The sequence below is a fragment of the Phasianus colchicus genome, chromosome 27 (assembly GCF_987193195.1).
Source record: "Phasianus colchicus chromosome 27, bPhaCol1.hap1.1, whole genome shotgun sequence".
Taxonomy (NCBI): Eukaryota; Metazoa; Chordata; class Aves; order Galliformes; family Phasianidae; genus Phasianus; species Phasianus colchicus.
In genome coordinates this window covers 2,834,378-2,848,524 of record NC_143462.1, presented here as the reverse complement: position 1 = coordinate 2,848,524, position 14,147 = coordinate 2,834,378, and the positions used below count along the sequence as shown (strand labels likewise).

The window sequence follows — 14,147 nt, the reverse complement described above, 5'->3', positions numbered from 1 at the left end:
AAGCTGATTAAGTTGGGCACCACGCAGACGAGCAGCATTGATGGGGTTGTTGATGCTGCCCACCCTGCTCACCGTGGCAGGGTGAGAAATTCCAAAGAGCACTCGGCTCCCGGCGATGAGCCAAAGGGCAGAACGATGTATTTGTTCCTTGAGTTTGCACTGCATTTCAATTTTAATACACCTTGCCTCTGCCCTCCCCCTGCCTCCACAGCTTCACGCCACAAGGTGAACCAATAACAGCAAATCCACGTGATGTAATCCTGGGCATCTCTTCTTACCAGCCTGCTGTATTTCTTCATTTTAAATGAAAAAGTAAAGTACTGCCTGAACACCTGAAGCAATAAAGATTACCATGAAGGAAAGCGTTATAGCAGCTTAAGGAGCAACGTAGTGATGAGCGTGCAGCTCAAGGTGGAATCTGAGAGCAACTTTGCATCGTTGGTAATTTTCCTGCATGATTTTCGAGGAGAAACTTGAAAATGAAAGGTAACATCTTTCTAATGGCTGTGAACGCCCTGTGTGCAGCAGTGAGGACTCGGAGCTAACTAAGGAAGCTTATCTTTCTGATGTACAGAGCAGCACACCAGAGGGACTGCTACAGCCCTGCCTCAAAGACAGAAGTGGAAGGAAGTGTTAAATTATGGGTGTTTGGATGCAGAAGAGCAGAAATCCTCTCCGGAGCGAAGGATTTCAGTGCAGTTGCAGCAAATGAACCACATTTCTTCCTCCCTCTCCTCTGCTTGGCACCTTCCAACATTACTGCTGGCCTCTGATTTCTCCCACACGTGGCACAGCAGCTCCACAGAGACGGGAAGGTGAGCAAAGGGGCCACAGATGTATCAGAGAAAGCACAAAGCACATAAAATCAGGGCAGGATTTTGCTGTATGTCAGGTTGGAAGCAAAAATATGCTGCAAACACACTGATTCTTTTGTCATTTTTTCCACTACGTTTGCCCTTGGAAATAATACCGCTTAATATTGCGCGACTGACATCAAATTATTTCTTATTCCTGGCAATGTAGTGCAGCAGAAAAGGAGAGTTATTGGTTGATGACTTGGAGAAGGAGATGAGACAGCGATTGGAACTGACTATTCCTGTTTGGCAAGATAAAACATCCCCCTTTCATAGACTGTTTTCCTCTATTTTCTTACAGAGAAATGTCTTATTCTGCACGCACAAAGGAGCCAAGATCCCAACGGCTGGCACAAAGGCTGCAGATCTGGGCTGTGCTGGAGAGCCAAGGGATGAACTGCACTTCTCCCTGAGCTCAGTGTGGGTAAGGGCACTGCTGACCAAACCAAACCAACTACAGGGGAAAACGTTCCACAGCCCAACAGGCACCGCAAGCATCGTGGCGCTGCCGTGCTGGGAGGTCACAGGAGATGACACACAAACACAACACACCTCAGATTGAAAATAAACAGCAGAAAACCTTGTTGTTTTCCACGCTTTGAAAACATCTGCTAGGAATTAATGATTCAGCTCATACCTACAATTAAAGGCATGGAGAAAGAAAAAAAAAAAAAAAGAGATTGGCTGAGCATCCCACTGTCACTAATGCTGTTCCTGCAGCAACGCTTCTGCCTCCGGTGGAGCAAACCTTGGCAGCCATTCACCCGTTGGCCCGGAGCTGAAGGTGTCCCTGAGCTGCAGCCCTCCTGTCTGCCAGGCTCTGTGCTGCAGAGTGCAGCCAAGGGAGCACTTACAGGAAACGTCTCCAGGAATTTGCCAAAGCAGACGAGTAAAGTGCCTTATAAATAACCGTGCGTTATTGTTGTTGTTTACTAATGCAGCAGAGCATCCTTGGATCCTGTGCACCCATTAAGCTTCTTGCACGTCTCCCGTGGTCGCACGGAGACAAGTGTTGCTTCATTGCTAAACTCCGGGGAAACTCCATCTCCAGGGCCTCGTATCACACAGTGGTTCTGCTGAATTGCTGCAGACCCCCTCAGTTCAGCACATGGAAAAGCAAGGCAAGGCGCAGCCCAGCCTCTCCATCCCTGCAAATACAAAGACCCTCATTTGCTCCCCATTTGTGAGGCTGCAGGGGAGGGACTCAGAACCACAGCCCCAAGGAGCAGCATTGCCAGACAGAGGTTTTCCTTCTGGATGGATCTCACAGCAGCGTGCCTTTCAGTAATTTCCTCCCTCGTTTAATAGGAATTTATTTAATTTTGTTTTGAAGATATGCAGTGCCGTTAATTGCTGTTCTAACATGTCTCTAATGATATATCCCTTCTAATTGTTTATTGCTTGCCTACCTCTTAAGTGCTTGAATGCATTCACAAATACTAATCTGTTCTCTGCACAATCAGCTATCCCACTCAGCAAAGTACAGCGAAGCACATTTAATAGAAAGACTTGCATTTGTTTTGCTGAACTCTATAGCAATCTCCTTGCTAGCTACGTTTCTTTGCAAACCATCTGTTAGCAAAGGTCAGACTGTAGCCTGACTTTGCAGATTTAGGCAGGCGAAATAAAAAGGAAGCAAGCAACGTTGCAAGTGACATCGCTTACAGCATAATGCAAAGTAAAATTTTTCAATTCTGACTTTTCAGAGAGGTGCTTCGAAGGCTCGTGTGCCCACTTAACGGGAGAACAGCTGAAGCCACAGGTGTGAGAGGCACCGATGGAGCATCACAACCCAAAAGTGATGAACAAAGAGCATCCTACCTCATAGTGAGCCACGCGCTGGGACTCGGAGATCAGCTGTGCGCTGCACACTCTGCAGTAACTTTCAGTGAACAACTCCTGGTCAATGTCAGAAGATTTCATCTGTTCACGGCAACAAAGAGAAGAGACAACAAACAGATTTAGTTCCAAAGCACAGCAGAAGAGTTGTGTTTGATGGAGGTCCCCGTGGGCCAGAAGTCCTTGGCAGTGCAGGAAGGATGCAGGAACCTTCAGCTCTCTGCCCACACGCCATGCAGGCACCCATAGGTGTCAAACCCTGCATTGCAGCCACGCTGAGCCCAGGCAGAGCAAAAACCACCATTAGGAGCTTCCGAGAGAGGAAATTCAAACCAAACCAAAACAAACACCAGTGCAATTCAAGAGGGAAATAGAGGCCAATGCTTTCTGACTAATGCCAAGATAAAGCGTCTATTAATTCATAATCATAACAAACCCAGGCGCAATGAAGACTGATAATGTGGTTTTTATAGCATTTATTCTGCTGATTGGGAAGGAAAACAACACGACAATAACCGAGTTATGAGCTCTCATAGCAGGAGGCAGGCAGGGAAGGCCCTGCCAGCTGCAGGAAAAGCTCCTTTTGGTGTTCTGGTGTTTGGTGTTCCTTTGGGTTGGATCTGCCAGACAAAAGGTGCAAACCCCAGAGCTCCCCTGCTGCCCTCGCTCACCGATTCTGCAAATCACTGCTGGTTTACCCCCTCTTTCTTCCTAGGTTTAATCTTCATTTACTCTTTTCTGCAGTACTGCTGTATTGGGAAACTTTCAAAGACGCCAAAAGAACCTTTTAGGAGTACAAGCAGTGCTGCAAAATTGCATCAAAGGCGAAATAAAGTGGAAGAAACAACCTCCGAAATACAACAGATTGACACGAGGCAAACCAAAGAATCTCATTAAATCTTAATCCAGCAGCCAAACAGAGGCACATCGCCTTCATCTGCATGCAGTCTGCAGCACTCACAGGATAAACTCTCACTGCAAAAATCAGAGTAAGTCAAAACTGCTCAGTGTTAGCTCAGCCCTTCCTGCTCTGATAACAGATCCCAGGTCTATTCTGCCTCTAAATTACATCCCTGTGAGTGGAGCTGCATCCCCCGTTTGCCCCCCCCCCCATCCCCTTTATTGCAGCAGGGGCTAAACAGGCTTATCCAGGAACAAGATTTAATGTCTTTTCTCTAAGCAGTAACTTCTGACTCGGAGATAGGATTTGTTAGCTTCAATATTGTCTGCTCGGTTTTATGCACCATTGTTACAACAGAAGGATGAAATGCATCCCAACAGGTGAATGCAGTGATTATGCTGACAATGTGAAAGCTCTGCAGCTTTGTGGAGTGATTCATGTGTAACTACTCAAGTTGCCTAATAAAGTCTCGCTGGAACAACAGACTCTAAAGTAATGCATCAGGAGCCCATGGCAGACTGTGTGAGACAATTAAATTAGTGTTAAAAGGTAACCGGTCTGGAAATCCTCTCCCTCAGACACCATCCCCAGTATTTACACGATGTTTGGAAGTGCTGGAAGTGAGGAATTACCACCGTGAGACCACACAGTGTGGCTGTGGTTCAGCCAAAGACCTCTGCTGTGTTTCCATGCACAAGCAAAGCCACAGCTCGAGGAGCATCGCTTTCACCCAACGAGCCAAAATCTGTGGCTGCTCAGCCTACAGCAGCATCCCCTACCAGCACCCACCTGAAAAAGAGCTACCATTAAATCCCACACAGCCCAAGACTAAGTTTGAACTCAATGCCAGCTTCTGGCTTTCAGAAAACAGACTCTGACCTGTCCTACATCAGCATCACAGGAAGGCAAAAATCCCCTTCACTGTGCTTCTTCACTGCCTCTCTGCTGCCTGAGAGCAGCCCCACGTAGCCTGGAGTGCCACTCTGAGTGCTGCCATTTGTGCACAGCATTGTGCTGGCTTTTGTGTTCATTGATTCCTTCGCATTCCCAAAATATTTCTTTTATTTTCCATTTCCAGGAAAACAACACGTTATGACAGTATATCAAAAAGGTGCCAAGGAAACACGCAGCCGAACAAATGAACAAACACACACCTCTGCATCACATAAACCACTGCTGGAGGACACTGGGGACCCTGCACAGCAACTGCAGGACAATGCCAGCATCAGCTGGGACCCACCTGCAGAGGGGTCTGCACTGCAGGCAGCCCCACTGGTGGCATCTGCTGCAAGGGCTCCGTCTGCAGCAAAGGCAGATCCCAGACATGAAGCCTGAGGGAAAAGAAAACAGTTCTGTTGTGTCACTCCCTGACCTAAAAACAGCACTTTCACGTGCTCCAGAAAGGCCTTTCCCTCCCCTCCCCTCCCCGTGTCTCAGACACATTCTGTATTGTTTTGTGGGTCAGTGCCAGCAGTGATGTATTAACTTCCTCTACCTGAGAGCGTCATAAAGGGAGTCCATAAGCAATTAATATTTACGCATTTCTAATCACTTAATTCCTTTTTAACTCTCCCTGCCTACCAGCACCTTACAGAATTGCTGGGTTGGGATGATCCTCACCTGCACCCTTTACCAGAAGGGATCCAGGCTGTGCCCCACCAGCACCGTGCTGGAGAAGTGCAGATGCTGAGCAAGGAGAGATCTGTTCCCTGCGTGTTCCCAGAGGTTTTCTTGCTGAGAGCTGAGGAATTAATGTCCAATTTACACCCTGCCAGCCAGACACAGCGAGCAGAAGCATCGGGCTGCATTGCTTGGTGTCAGCATCCAAAGCTCCTTGTCTGCTCCTCCTCAGGTGCAGATATGGGTGACGGTGCTCCCACCACAACCACCACCTCTCCTCCTCTCCCCACATTGGAGTTTATGACTCATTATTTCCTCACGTTGGCACTCAGGTTTTGGTGTTCCTCTCCTGCTCCATAACCTCTGCACATATCAGAATGGCAAACTGTCATGAGAGCCCTCATTTTAAATACCTTCTGCCATATGGCCACGATTCTTCTCAGCAGTTTCAGTGACTATAACGGCTTAATGAAAATCAATTTGATGGGGCTGACTCCGGTTTTTGGCAACCATTAGGAAGACGCTAAGTTGCATTCAATTTTTAGAGGGGAGAAATCAACATCTTGACACCAGAGACATCTCAGTGCTCTTTTCCAAACGCAACGGTTCTGTGATTCTATGATGTACCCAAAGCCACATTGCTTCTCTAAGGAGGCGTGCTGCAGCTTAAACCCAGCAGATGTGGCCACGTGCTGTGCCACGCTGGGATGTGAGCACCCAGCTCTGAGCCATGGAAGTGGTGCTCCATCACTGCTCAGTGTGAATTTCTGCAGAGGCTCGTTTTTCATGTTGCACAGCCAAGCACAGGGCAGCCTTCCTATAGAGCACTGAATTCAGCAACTCCATTTCTTGCAGTCAAGAGGAAAAAAATGCGGTCCTTCACACCATTTACTCTCAAGGGCCTTAATCACCTTTCCCAGAATTAACAGCTTCCGAAACCCCTGCACAGAGAAGTGACAAGTGAGCATGTGCACGAATGCCAAAAGCAAGCAAGCCAAAAATTAAATGCCCTGATTTTCATTTTATGAATTATTTGTGGCTGTCACTCTCTCATGGATTAACATCTCATGTAACACTTCCTGTTATCTTCAGTTGTTTAATTTGTCTTGCAACAACAACAACAACAAAAAAGTCTGTGCTAATAATTAATGTGCTTTCAGCAACTGTGTCACCGCACTTACAAGAAAGCATCTGAAGAAATGCAAAACACTGCCTTTTGAAGTGCTGTATTTCAACACTGTGACGGATGGTTGAGCCTGTTCCATGAGTTCAGTTCTCCTCGGGCTCTGCATGCTTTGGGGTTCAGCTTGCTCTGCTCCAAACCAAACCGCTCTGTGCTCCTCCAGCTGTGCTGCACATCTGTCTGCATCCCTTCCGTGCTTCACTTTCCCTGGTTCAGGGTTCATCCGCCACCTCCTTCCTTCTCTCCTCTCCCTCGAAATCCTCTCCAGCCTCAATTTGCCTCACTCCTGCCTTCACTCTTTGATGCATTTTGACACGCTTTATTGGAGCTTTGAAAATCAGAACAAGACTGTGTGTGCGGCGTGAGCTGGAGAGCAGGAGAAACGCTGCACGTGTCTGCTGCATGTGTCAAAACACAGAGGAAAGGCTGAGGGGAGCAACACGGAGGAGACGGAGCACGGACTCAACCTCTGCCTCCCAAAAACCAGCGCTGCACAACTTCCCCCATCCCCGGCAGCTCTGTGCTAGGAGCCACCTCAACAGAGACTCAGACAGCAAAGGAGAGAGTGTGCACGCAGCAGAGAGCACGACCCAGTGCCATGGATTGCTGCACGGATGGCAGAGGTGGGATGCTGCAAGGTTTAAAGGGAGGGACGCTGCAATTCGGAGAGCAGCACCGTCCCTCCAAGGCGTGCAGCTGGTTATACCTACAGCTTGTTTGGATTATTCACACTGCTGCGGTGCGGCGGAATTTAATTGCGAACATGCTGACTCGAATAAAAATATATTTAAAAAGAAGACTGATCTATTGTGACTGATTTCATAAAGTTGGTGGGAACGGCACTAAGAGCAAAACCGTATTTCGTGCCTCACTTTGTGCCCAGCACACCTCAAGGACGAAGCTTTGGCACCTGCCCCAAAGCAGCCCGGTTGTGCAGTTCAGGCATTGTCAGCAGGGATGTGCCCAAAAGAAGGGGCCAAAGCAGCCCTCGTGCAGGCTCTGGGGACAAAGGGGCTGATGCATCCAAAGGCAGCAGAAGGACTCGCTCATATTGGGATGCAGGAGCCGATGGGGGGCAGGAAAGTGAAGCCCTGGGGCTGCGTGCTGCACAGCGGGCATCGCGGGGCTGGCACTGGGTGCCCAGCAGGCTGGCACACTGCAGAGCCAGGGTTACCATGTGATGCTCGTGGTTGCTATGGAAACAGTAGTTTCTCATGAAAAACACGCATCAATAGTCCCTGTGCCTCCCAGAGCAGAGTCAGCACTGCCAGGGTACGGGCACACAGGTCATGGGCTGCCCAGTGCTGGGTGCCAGGGCTGTGCTGCAGAGTGCTGTGCTGCTCAGCCCCCATGTGCAGTGCCTACCAGCACGGTACCACCTCAGTCTCCGGGTAAGCAGGACCTACTTTTTTTTCCCTAATGATGTACAAAGCGGCAGGAAACGAGTCAAGCTGAATCCCGTGCCTGCAGCTCGCAGCCTCTGGTGCTTTGCATAATCAGTGCTTGTCATTCCCCATCAGCTTCAGCTCAGAAACCCAGGAGGCAAAGCCCTGTAAGGTGCCAATGAGCTTAGAAGGATCCTTTGGAGAACAAATCTGTCCATCACTGATGGGGATTATTTTAATACTGCATTCTTTGATAAAAGTCTGCACGCTGGCCTCGCTGGCTGAGCTAAAGCACCTCTACAGAAAACAGCTTCAACCTCAACAGCACAAACTCCACATCAGTTTAATGTCACCGTTTGTTTGAGCCCCCAGCTGCTCAAGGAGCCCCAGTGGCTCTGCCCAGAGCCCCCCCCTTCCATTGCACTGACCCATGGACTCCCCTCCTTCCAGTTCCAGCTCACTGCTGTAGCAGAGCTTTTCATAATCAGCGAAGTGATTTAGAAACCAGACACCAGGAATGCAAATGCTGTGCATCTCAGTTCCCTCGTTAGCATGGAGTAGCTAAACCTCTGGCCTAATTTAATTGCACTTCCAAATTCCACGGCCTCTAAAGGGTATCAGCAGATTTCATTAAACTTCTTCCTATTATCATGTAATCTGTCAATTAACTTTGCATGCAACTGCAAACAGCGAGGAGATTTACCTTAAGTAAAACATAAAACATTCGAGTTCCTCCTAAAGCCCTTTTTTTTTTTTTTCTTTGTCTACCATTGATTTTTGAAAAGAAATTCCTGTATTTGCATTTGTGCTCTTTAAAGAAGCGGGATCATCTCACAAGCTCATCCATTAAAAAAAAAAAAAGAACAACACACCTCTATTCTCTCCCCCATCACCAGATGAGCAATGAGAAATGGTGAATCAATGCCCATTGTGTGTGAAAGGGGTCTCCAGAAATGCAAACCGTTCTGGTTTTGGCAGGGAGAAATCAGCTGCAGTTGCAGAAGGGCTGTAGCCAGGTGGGCTGCAGGTTGGCAATGCCTCCTACAGACAGACCCAACACTGGGATGGGCCTCAGCTCCCTGCACTGCCCGAGGATTCCCATTCCTATGTGGCAGTGGAAAGGTATTAAAACAAGGTGATGTATTTTCTGCAATTTTAGTTTTCAAAGCGGGGTTTGTAAATTCTCACAGCGGAGCAGCAACAGAACTCAGCTTCACAACAAAAAGCCCCAAATGCCAACCAGCCTGCATTACAGCAAGACGTTCTGAAAATGCTGAAGAGCATTTTGTAAATGTGGAACAGTGACGATACCTGCAGATGGCACTGAGCTGATGATGGCACTGAGCTGATGATGGCACTGAGCTGATGATGGCACTGCCTGCACCCTGCTTTGCAGAGTTCTTCCTCACTGTGCAGCACAGCAGCGCCCTGCAAAGCAGCACCACGCACCAAGGATGCCTGGTGATCCCAGAGGGAAAGCAGCAGGCCCTGTGCACCAGCAAAGCCAGAGCAGGAGCAGCTCTGCTGCCAGCACAGGGGCTGTGTGCATGCACAACACCACTTGGACGTTTTTTTGCATGGTGGGAAGGAACTACCCCCCCCCCGATTGCTCTGATCCCTGCTGCTTGCAAAGAGAGCACGGATGCATCCAGGCATGGAGCAATGCACGTGGAGCAATGCACAGCACTCAGCCATGCTGCATTGAGCAGCACAGCATGCAGTGCAGCAGTGCATGGAGGGCAGGCAGAGCTGCGTGGCTCCTGCTAACACCATCACTTCACATGTGCTTATTATATTTCTAAGAATAGAGGAGCTCACCCAACATCCTGTACAACGGGGGGGGGTTTTAGCTGATTAATTTACGGCTTTGGAAGTCGTGGGTGTTCGATTTCATCCCATTCTGGAGTTTCTGACAAGCTGCTCTGGGTGCTGCAGATCCAGCCTCAGAGCCTTTCCCATTTGCTTCATGTCATTTTGAAACCAGTGTGCTCTGAATATTTGTGTGTCTGTCGCCGTTTTATGACAGCCTTAAATACCCACGTCTCACTTTTGCCACGAGTCCACCCACTGGTTTTAAACAGCTGGATCAAACTGAGGAGCATTTTCGAGTTCACACTGCTTCTCCAGCATTGGTATCACCTTCCACAAGGCACACATGCAGCTCCATTGCACCCAGGACCATGGGCAGGTATATGGACTGACAGAGACCAAGGATGTGATCTATAGGTGGAGATCCTGACAGCCAGGCACGTCTCCCATGGGCACATGGAGGCACAAAGCCATCAGACACTGCACAACAGGCCAGCTGTAATATTGAGAATATTCATCTCCAGCCATTCCCAGTTAATGGCACAAAACAAACTGTCAAGAAAAATGGGGACATTACAGTAAAAACAACAACAAATTAAATCCTAATGCAATTAGAGAGCAATTAGGGATCTGTCCTCTGGGAGCACTTTTGGAACTCGGGGTCTTTCTCAAAATCTGATCTCTCTGCAACTTTCTTTCTTTCTAATTAATAAAACACGAGTGTCACAGCTCTGCCCAGCCCCCCACAAAATGCCATCCTCCTGCTCTGTAGGAGCAGATGGTGGTGCAGGTAGAAGTGTTCACACCTCTGAGCTCGAGGGAAATGCAGCTGTCAGCAGAACGAGGAGCAAAGGCAACGGGAACAGAAATCTCTCCCTGCAGCTGTTGCAAGGTGACCAAGGATCACACAGACCCAAAGATTCTCCTGCAAAAAGGGCCAAGGTGGGAGGCATGAGCAGAGAGCAGAGCATGAGTGACCACAGATAAAACGTGTTCCTCCTATGCACAGCTTCTATAAAGGCCACAATCCATACAAATATTTATTTAATTCCTCTTGACTTTTTAAACTGCCTAGAAATAAGCAGCTTCTAATTGCTCCAGTGTGCTGCAAAAGGAGCAGGACAGCCTTTGGGCATCAGTTTCTGCTCCATCCTGGCATGAGGGATTTCCAGCATCCCCAGTGCCACGCGACTGGCAAAGTCTGGAGAAAGCAATCTGCATGTCCTTCATCTGGGGACAAGGGACACTGAGCTTGGTACCAACACAGCCCCCAAGAAATTACAACAGAACTGAAAGAAAGGGGCAAAGATGCAGCATCCCCCCCCCCCCCCAAGCCCGCATCTCTCCAGGCTCATCCCCAGGCTGCCTGAAGGTCAAAGCTGCTAAACTAACACAGCAACTCTGCTAAAACTCCCTCAGCAGATGCAAATACAGTCAATCTCACTGCGGAGGTGGTAGCGGAGCATGAGGGGAAACCTTCCCTTTTTTTTTCCTGAAGCTGCTGCTGTTCCCAGGATGAGTCCTTCCACACCATGCAGCTCCTGCCAGCAAAGGGCATTTTGCACAAGTTGTAAGGAATCACTGAACTTCCACATGGTGCCATCAGGAAGGCAACTGCCTCTGCACTCAAAACTGTGCGATGGAGAGAGATGGATCCCCTGAAATGTATTCATTTCTGCACCCTTGGGAGCATCTGTGGCCAGGTTTTGGCCTAGAAATTGGCCCAGTTCTGATCTCTCGATGTGGTTCTGGGTTTCACATCCCACTGTGCTCCTCGGGATTTTGACCCAGATGTGGCACAGCACTCAGACAAAACCTGGCAGTGCTGGCCTCTCTGTGCTCCTCACTCCCAAAGCACAGGGAAGATAAAACCACAATGAGACCAACCTGGCCACCAATGCTCCCAAGGCAATCTCTGTGCACGGAGTGCTGTGCTGGTACCAGCACATCTGCAGGGATCAGCAGCTGCAAGAAAACCCACTGCAAATGGGTATCAACAGGCAGGTATCAAGAAAACATCTCCCTACATAGAGAAAAGCTTTTCCAGAATGTTTAGTGGTTAGTCAGCAATGATGTGAATTGTTAAGAAAAACCTGTTGGGTGCTTTGCAGCACACCTGAGGAAGCAGAGGTGCAGCACTACAGCTCTACTGGGTTCCCCATGGTTCCAGCACAGCAGGGAATAGCAGAGGAGGGCAGGAAAACTCGAGGGAGGATTGGGAGGAAAGCTACAACAGAGCAGCAGAGAGCAAAGCGAAGTGACTTCTGAAAACATGCACACCCAGGTCGGGCAGGTACAGATAGAAGAGCAAACTGTGTATGCAGGAGCAAGGATTAATTACTTGCAGTGACTCAGAAGCGACTAAGATTGATCAGAAGAAATCAGTTTGGGGGGAGGCAGAAAAATCAAGTCGTGTTTTGGGCAACAACCACCCCAGGGAGAGGGATGGAGAAGGCAGCAGGGCAGGTGCAGGGACACCAAGATCAAGAGGTTTCTGACTGATGGGTCTTTTCCTCTGGGGGGCAGAGAGCTCCGCTCTCACCGCTTCTGATCAAATATTGGGGGAAGACCCATTTTCCAGCTTCGCCCTAAAAAGCTCCTGCACTTCCCTTCCCTCCTGTCCCTTCCTATGGGAGATGAGTCACTGTCTAGCAACCTTTATCAAAATACCTCTTACGGAATTGTCTATTGCAGTAGCAGGGATAGCAGAAGGAGACCCCCACTCAGCACCCCTTTTCCCTGCACTGAACCCCTCCTGCCCTGCACCCCGTGGTTCAGAGCTGCCCGTTTGTGTTTTGCAATGGCACAGCACGTGCTTGTGTGAGAGCCAAAGGCACAACCTGCAGAAAATGCAAACTGGGGATTTTTAACTGCCTACTCCAGGCTTTGCAAATCTTGTTCTGCACTCAGTCATGCAAGCTAAGGTCATTCCAGTACCGGGGGATGGAAAAGGAGCATGTGGCTGCCTGAAGGGCAGCGCTAGGGCACGTTCCTGATCAGGTGCTACCAACCAGTCCATGGATAGAGATCACCAACAATTCATACGTCCCAGGAGTCATTACAGAAGGGCTCTCAGGCAGCTCAAATGGCAGTGCTCGTGGTGTGTTGAGGACAGCTGTTCTGAGGCTCAGACCTGCAGACAGCTCCCGTGCAACACGTGGGGTCAGCTGACCCCAGGAACACACTGAGTCCCCCCCCCCTGCCAGCAGCTGCTGCAAGTTTGCTGCTGCTTTTCCTATGGGTTCTTCAGCTCAGAACTGGCCAGGGGCAGCCGTCCTGTTGCTCAGCTACCTCCCCAAAACCTGCTTTTGCTCTCAGAGCAGTGCAAGCCTGGCAAGTTCTCCAAACTTTAAGAACAGCGCAGACAATATGCTGGATTCCTGCATCTGCAGACATCAAAACTGCAGTCATAGGAGCTTGCTTTGAGAGCTGAGCTGGGGAAAAGCCTGCACAAAGCACCCCTCATTTCTGCTGACCAACCAATGCAGGACAAAGTCCCCACCGAGGCACCAACTCGACTCTGGTCACCTCCAAACAGGTGGATATTGCACTCCATAGCACCACTGGAGAGCATCCTGGCACCCAACAGGCTCTGGGTCACACACAATGCATGCTGGCCACTTCCAACCTCTGGCACAGCACGAGGGAAGCACAGAATTGCTGGTGGGCCCCGCATGCAGGCTATGCCACAGCAGCAGCACCAAAACAGCCCCAGCTGCCCCGTACACCTGGCACCGCATCCCAGCATCACCGCCCGTCCCTCCCACTGCCTTCAGACGGGCGCTGTCACTGCACAGAGCTCATTTCCCCATAAACTTTCCTCCAACTCTAAGCAGCAATCGAGCAACAAGCAGCGCAAGAGCCGAGAGGAGGGGCAGTACCTTCGCGTCGCCGATGTGCAGAGGATAACGGCTGCTCCTGCGATGCTGCTGGGATAGGAACGCGTCGGAGCCGCAGTCCCAGCTCTCCTCTCCCCACGAACGGATCTCTCAGTCTCCCAGACCAACTGTGCTGGAAAGGCACTCGGTTTCATCTGCTGGAGCTCCAGCTCCACCCCTAGCAGCAGCGATTGGCTCTGTGATGCTCTGCAAGGCTGCGCTGGCCCCGGCAGCCTCCCTCCGGCTCCAGCTCCTGAGACCATCGGGAGCTTCCCTGAGCAGTAAGCAGAGGAAAGCAAGGGGATGGGTTGATCCCCAGACCAGCAGCTGACACGGGTTCCTTCAGGCAGGGCCCACACGATGCAGAAGCCAAGAAGCATTTGCTCGAGGCCAGCAGCAGATGAGAGCGTGACAACAAATGGGGGAAGGAGAAACAAAGGGGATGCAGAGACCTGCAAACCACACGCAATGAGGGGGCAATACCTAATGCAGCACCATGCACACAAGTCTGGGAATCTGTAATGCACAGCCAGGTTTACACTAAACAGAGCTCTCTGAACCAGGCAATCTGGAAAGCAGAGCAGGCATTCATTCTTTTGCGAGGAGCATCTTCCAGGCACGCCCAGCTCACAGCTCAGGCTAAAAAACCTGGGCACCACGGCGAACACGGGCACAACC

The 14,147-nt window shown here is 49.8% G+C and overlaps 1 protein-coding gene across 2 annotated transcripts in view; it reads right to left on the bottom strand.

The window, feature by feature from the left end:
- Nucleotides 1-13,671, bottom strand: part of ZMAT4 (zinc finger matrin-type 4) — a 35,531-nt gene extending 21,860 nt beyond the window's left edge. Inside the window, exons 1-2 of one of the 2 annotated variants that reach the window (XM_090125494.1) lie at nt 13,473-13,671; nt 2,676-2,777 (exon numbers count right to left, since the gene is read on the bottom strand). In XM_090125494.1, the coding sequence (XP_089981620.1) occupies nt 2,676-2,777 (102 nt within the window). In that variant the 5' untranslated portion in view covers nt 13,473-13,671. The remainder of the gene's footprint in view (nt 1-2,675; nt 2,778-13,472) is intronic. The other variant, XM_090125492.1, reaches the window with a different exon arrangement.
- Between the last annotated feature and the right edge of the window lie 476 nt (nt 13,672-14,147).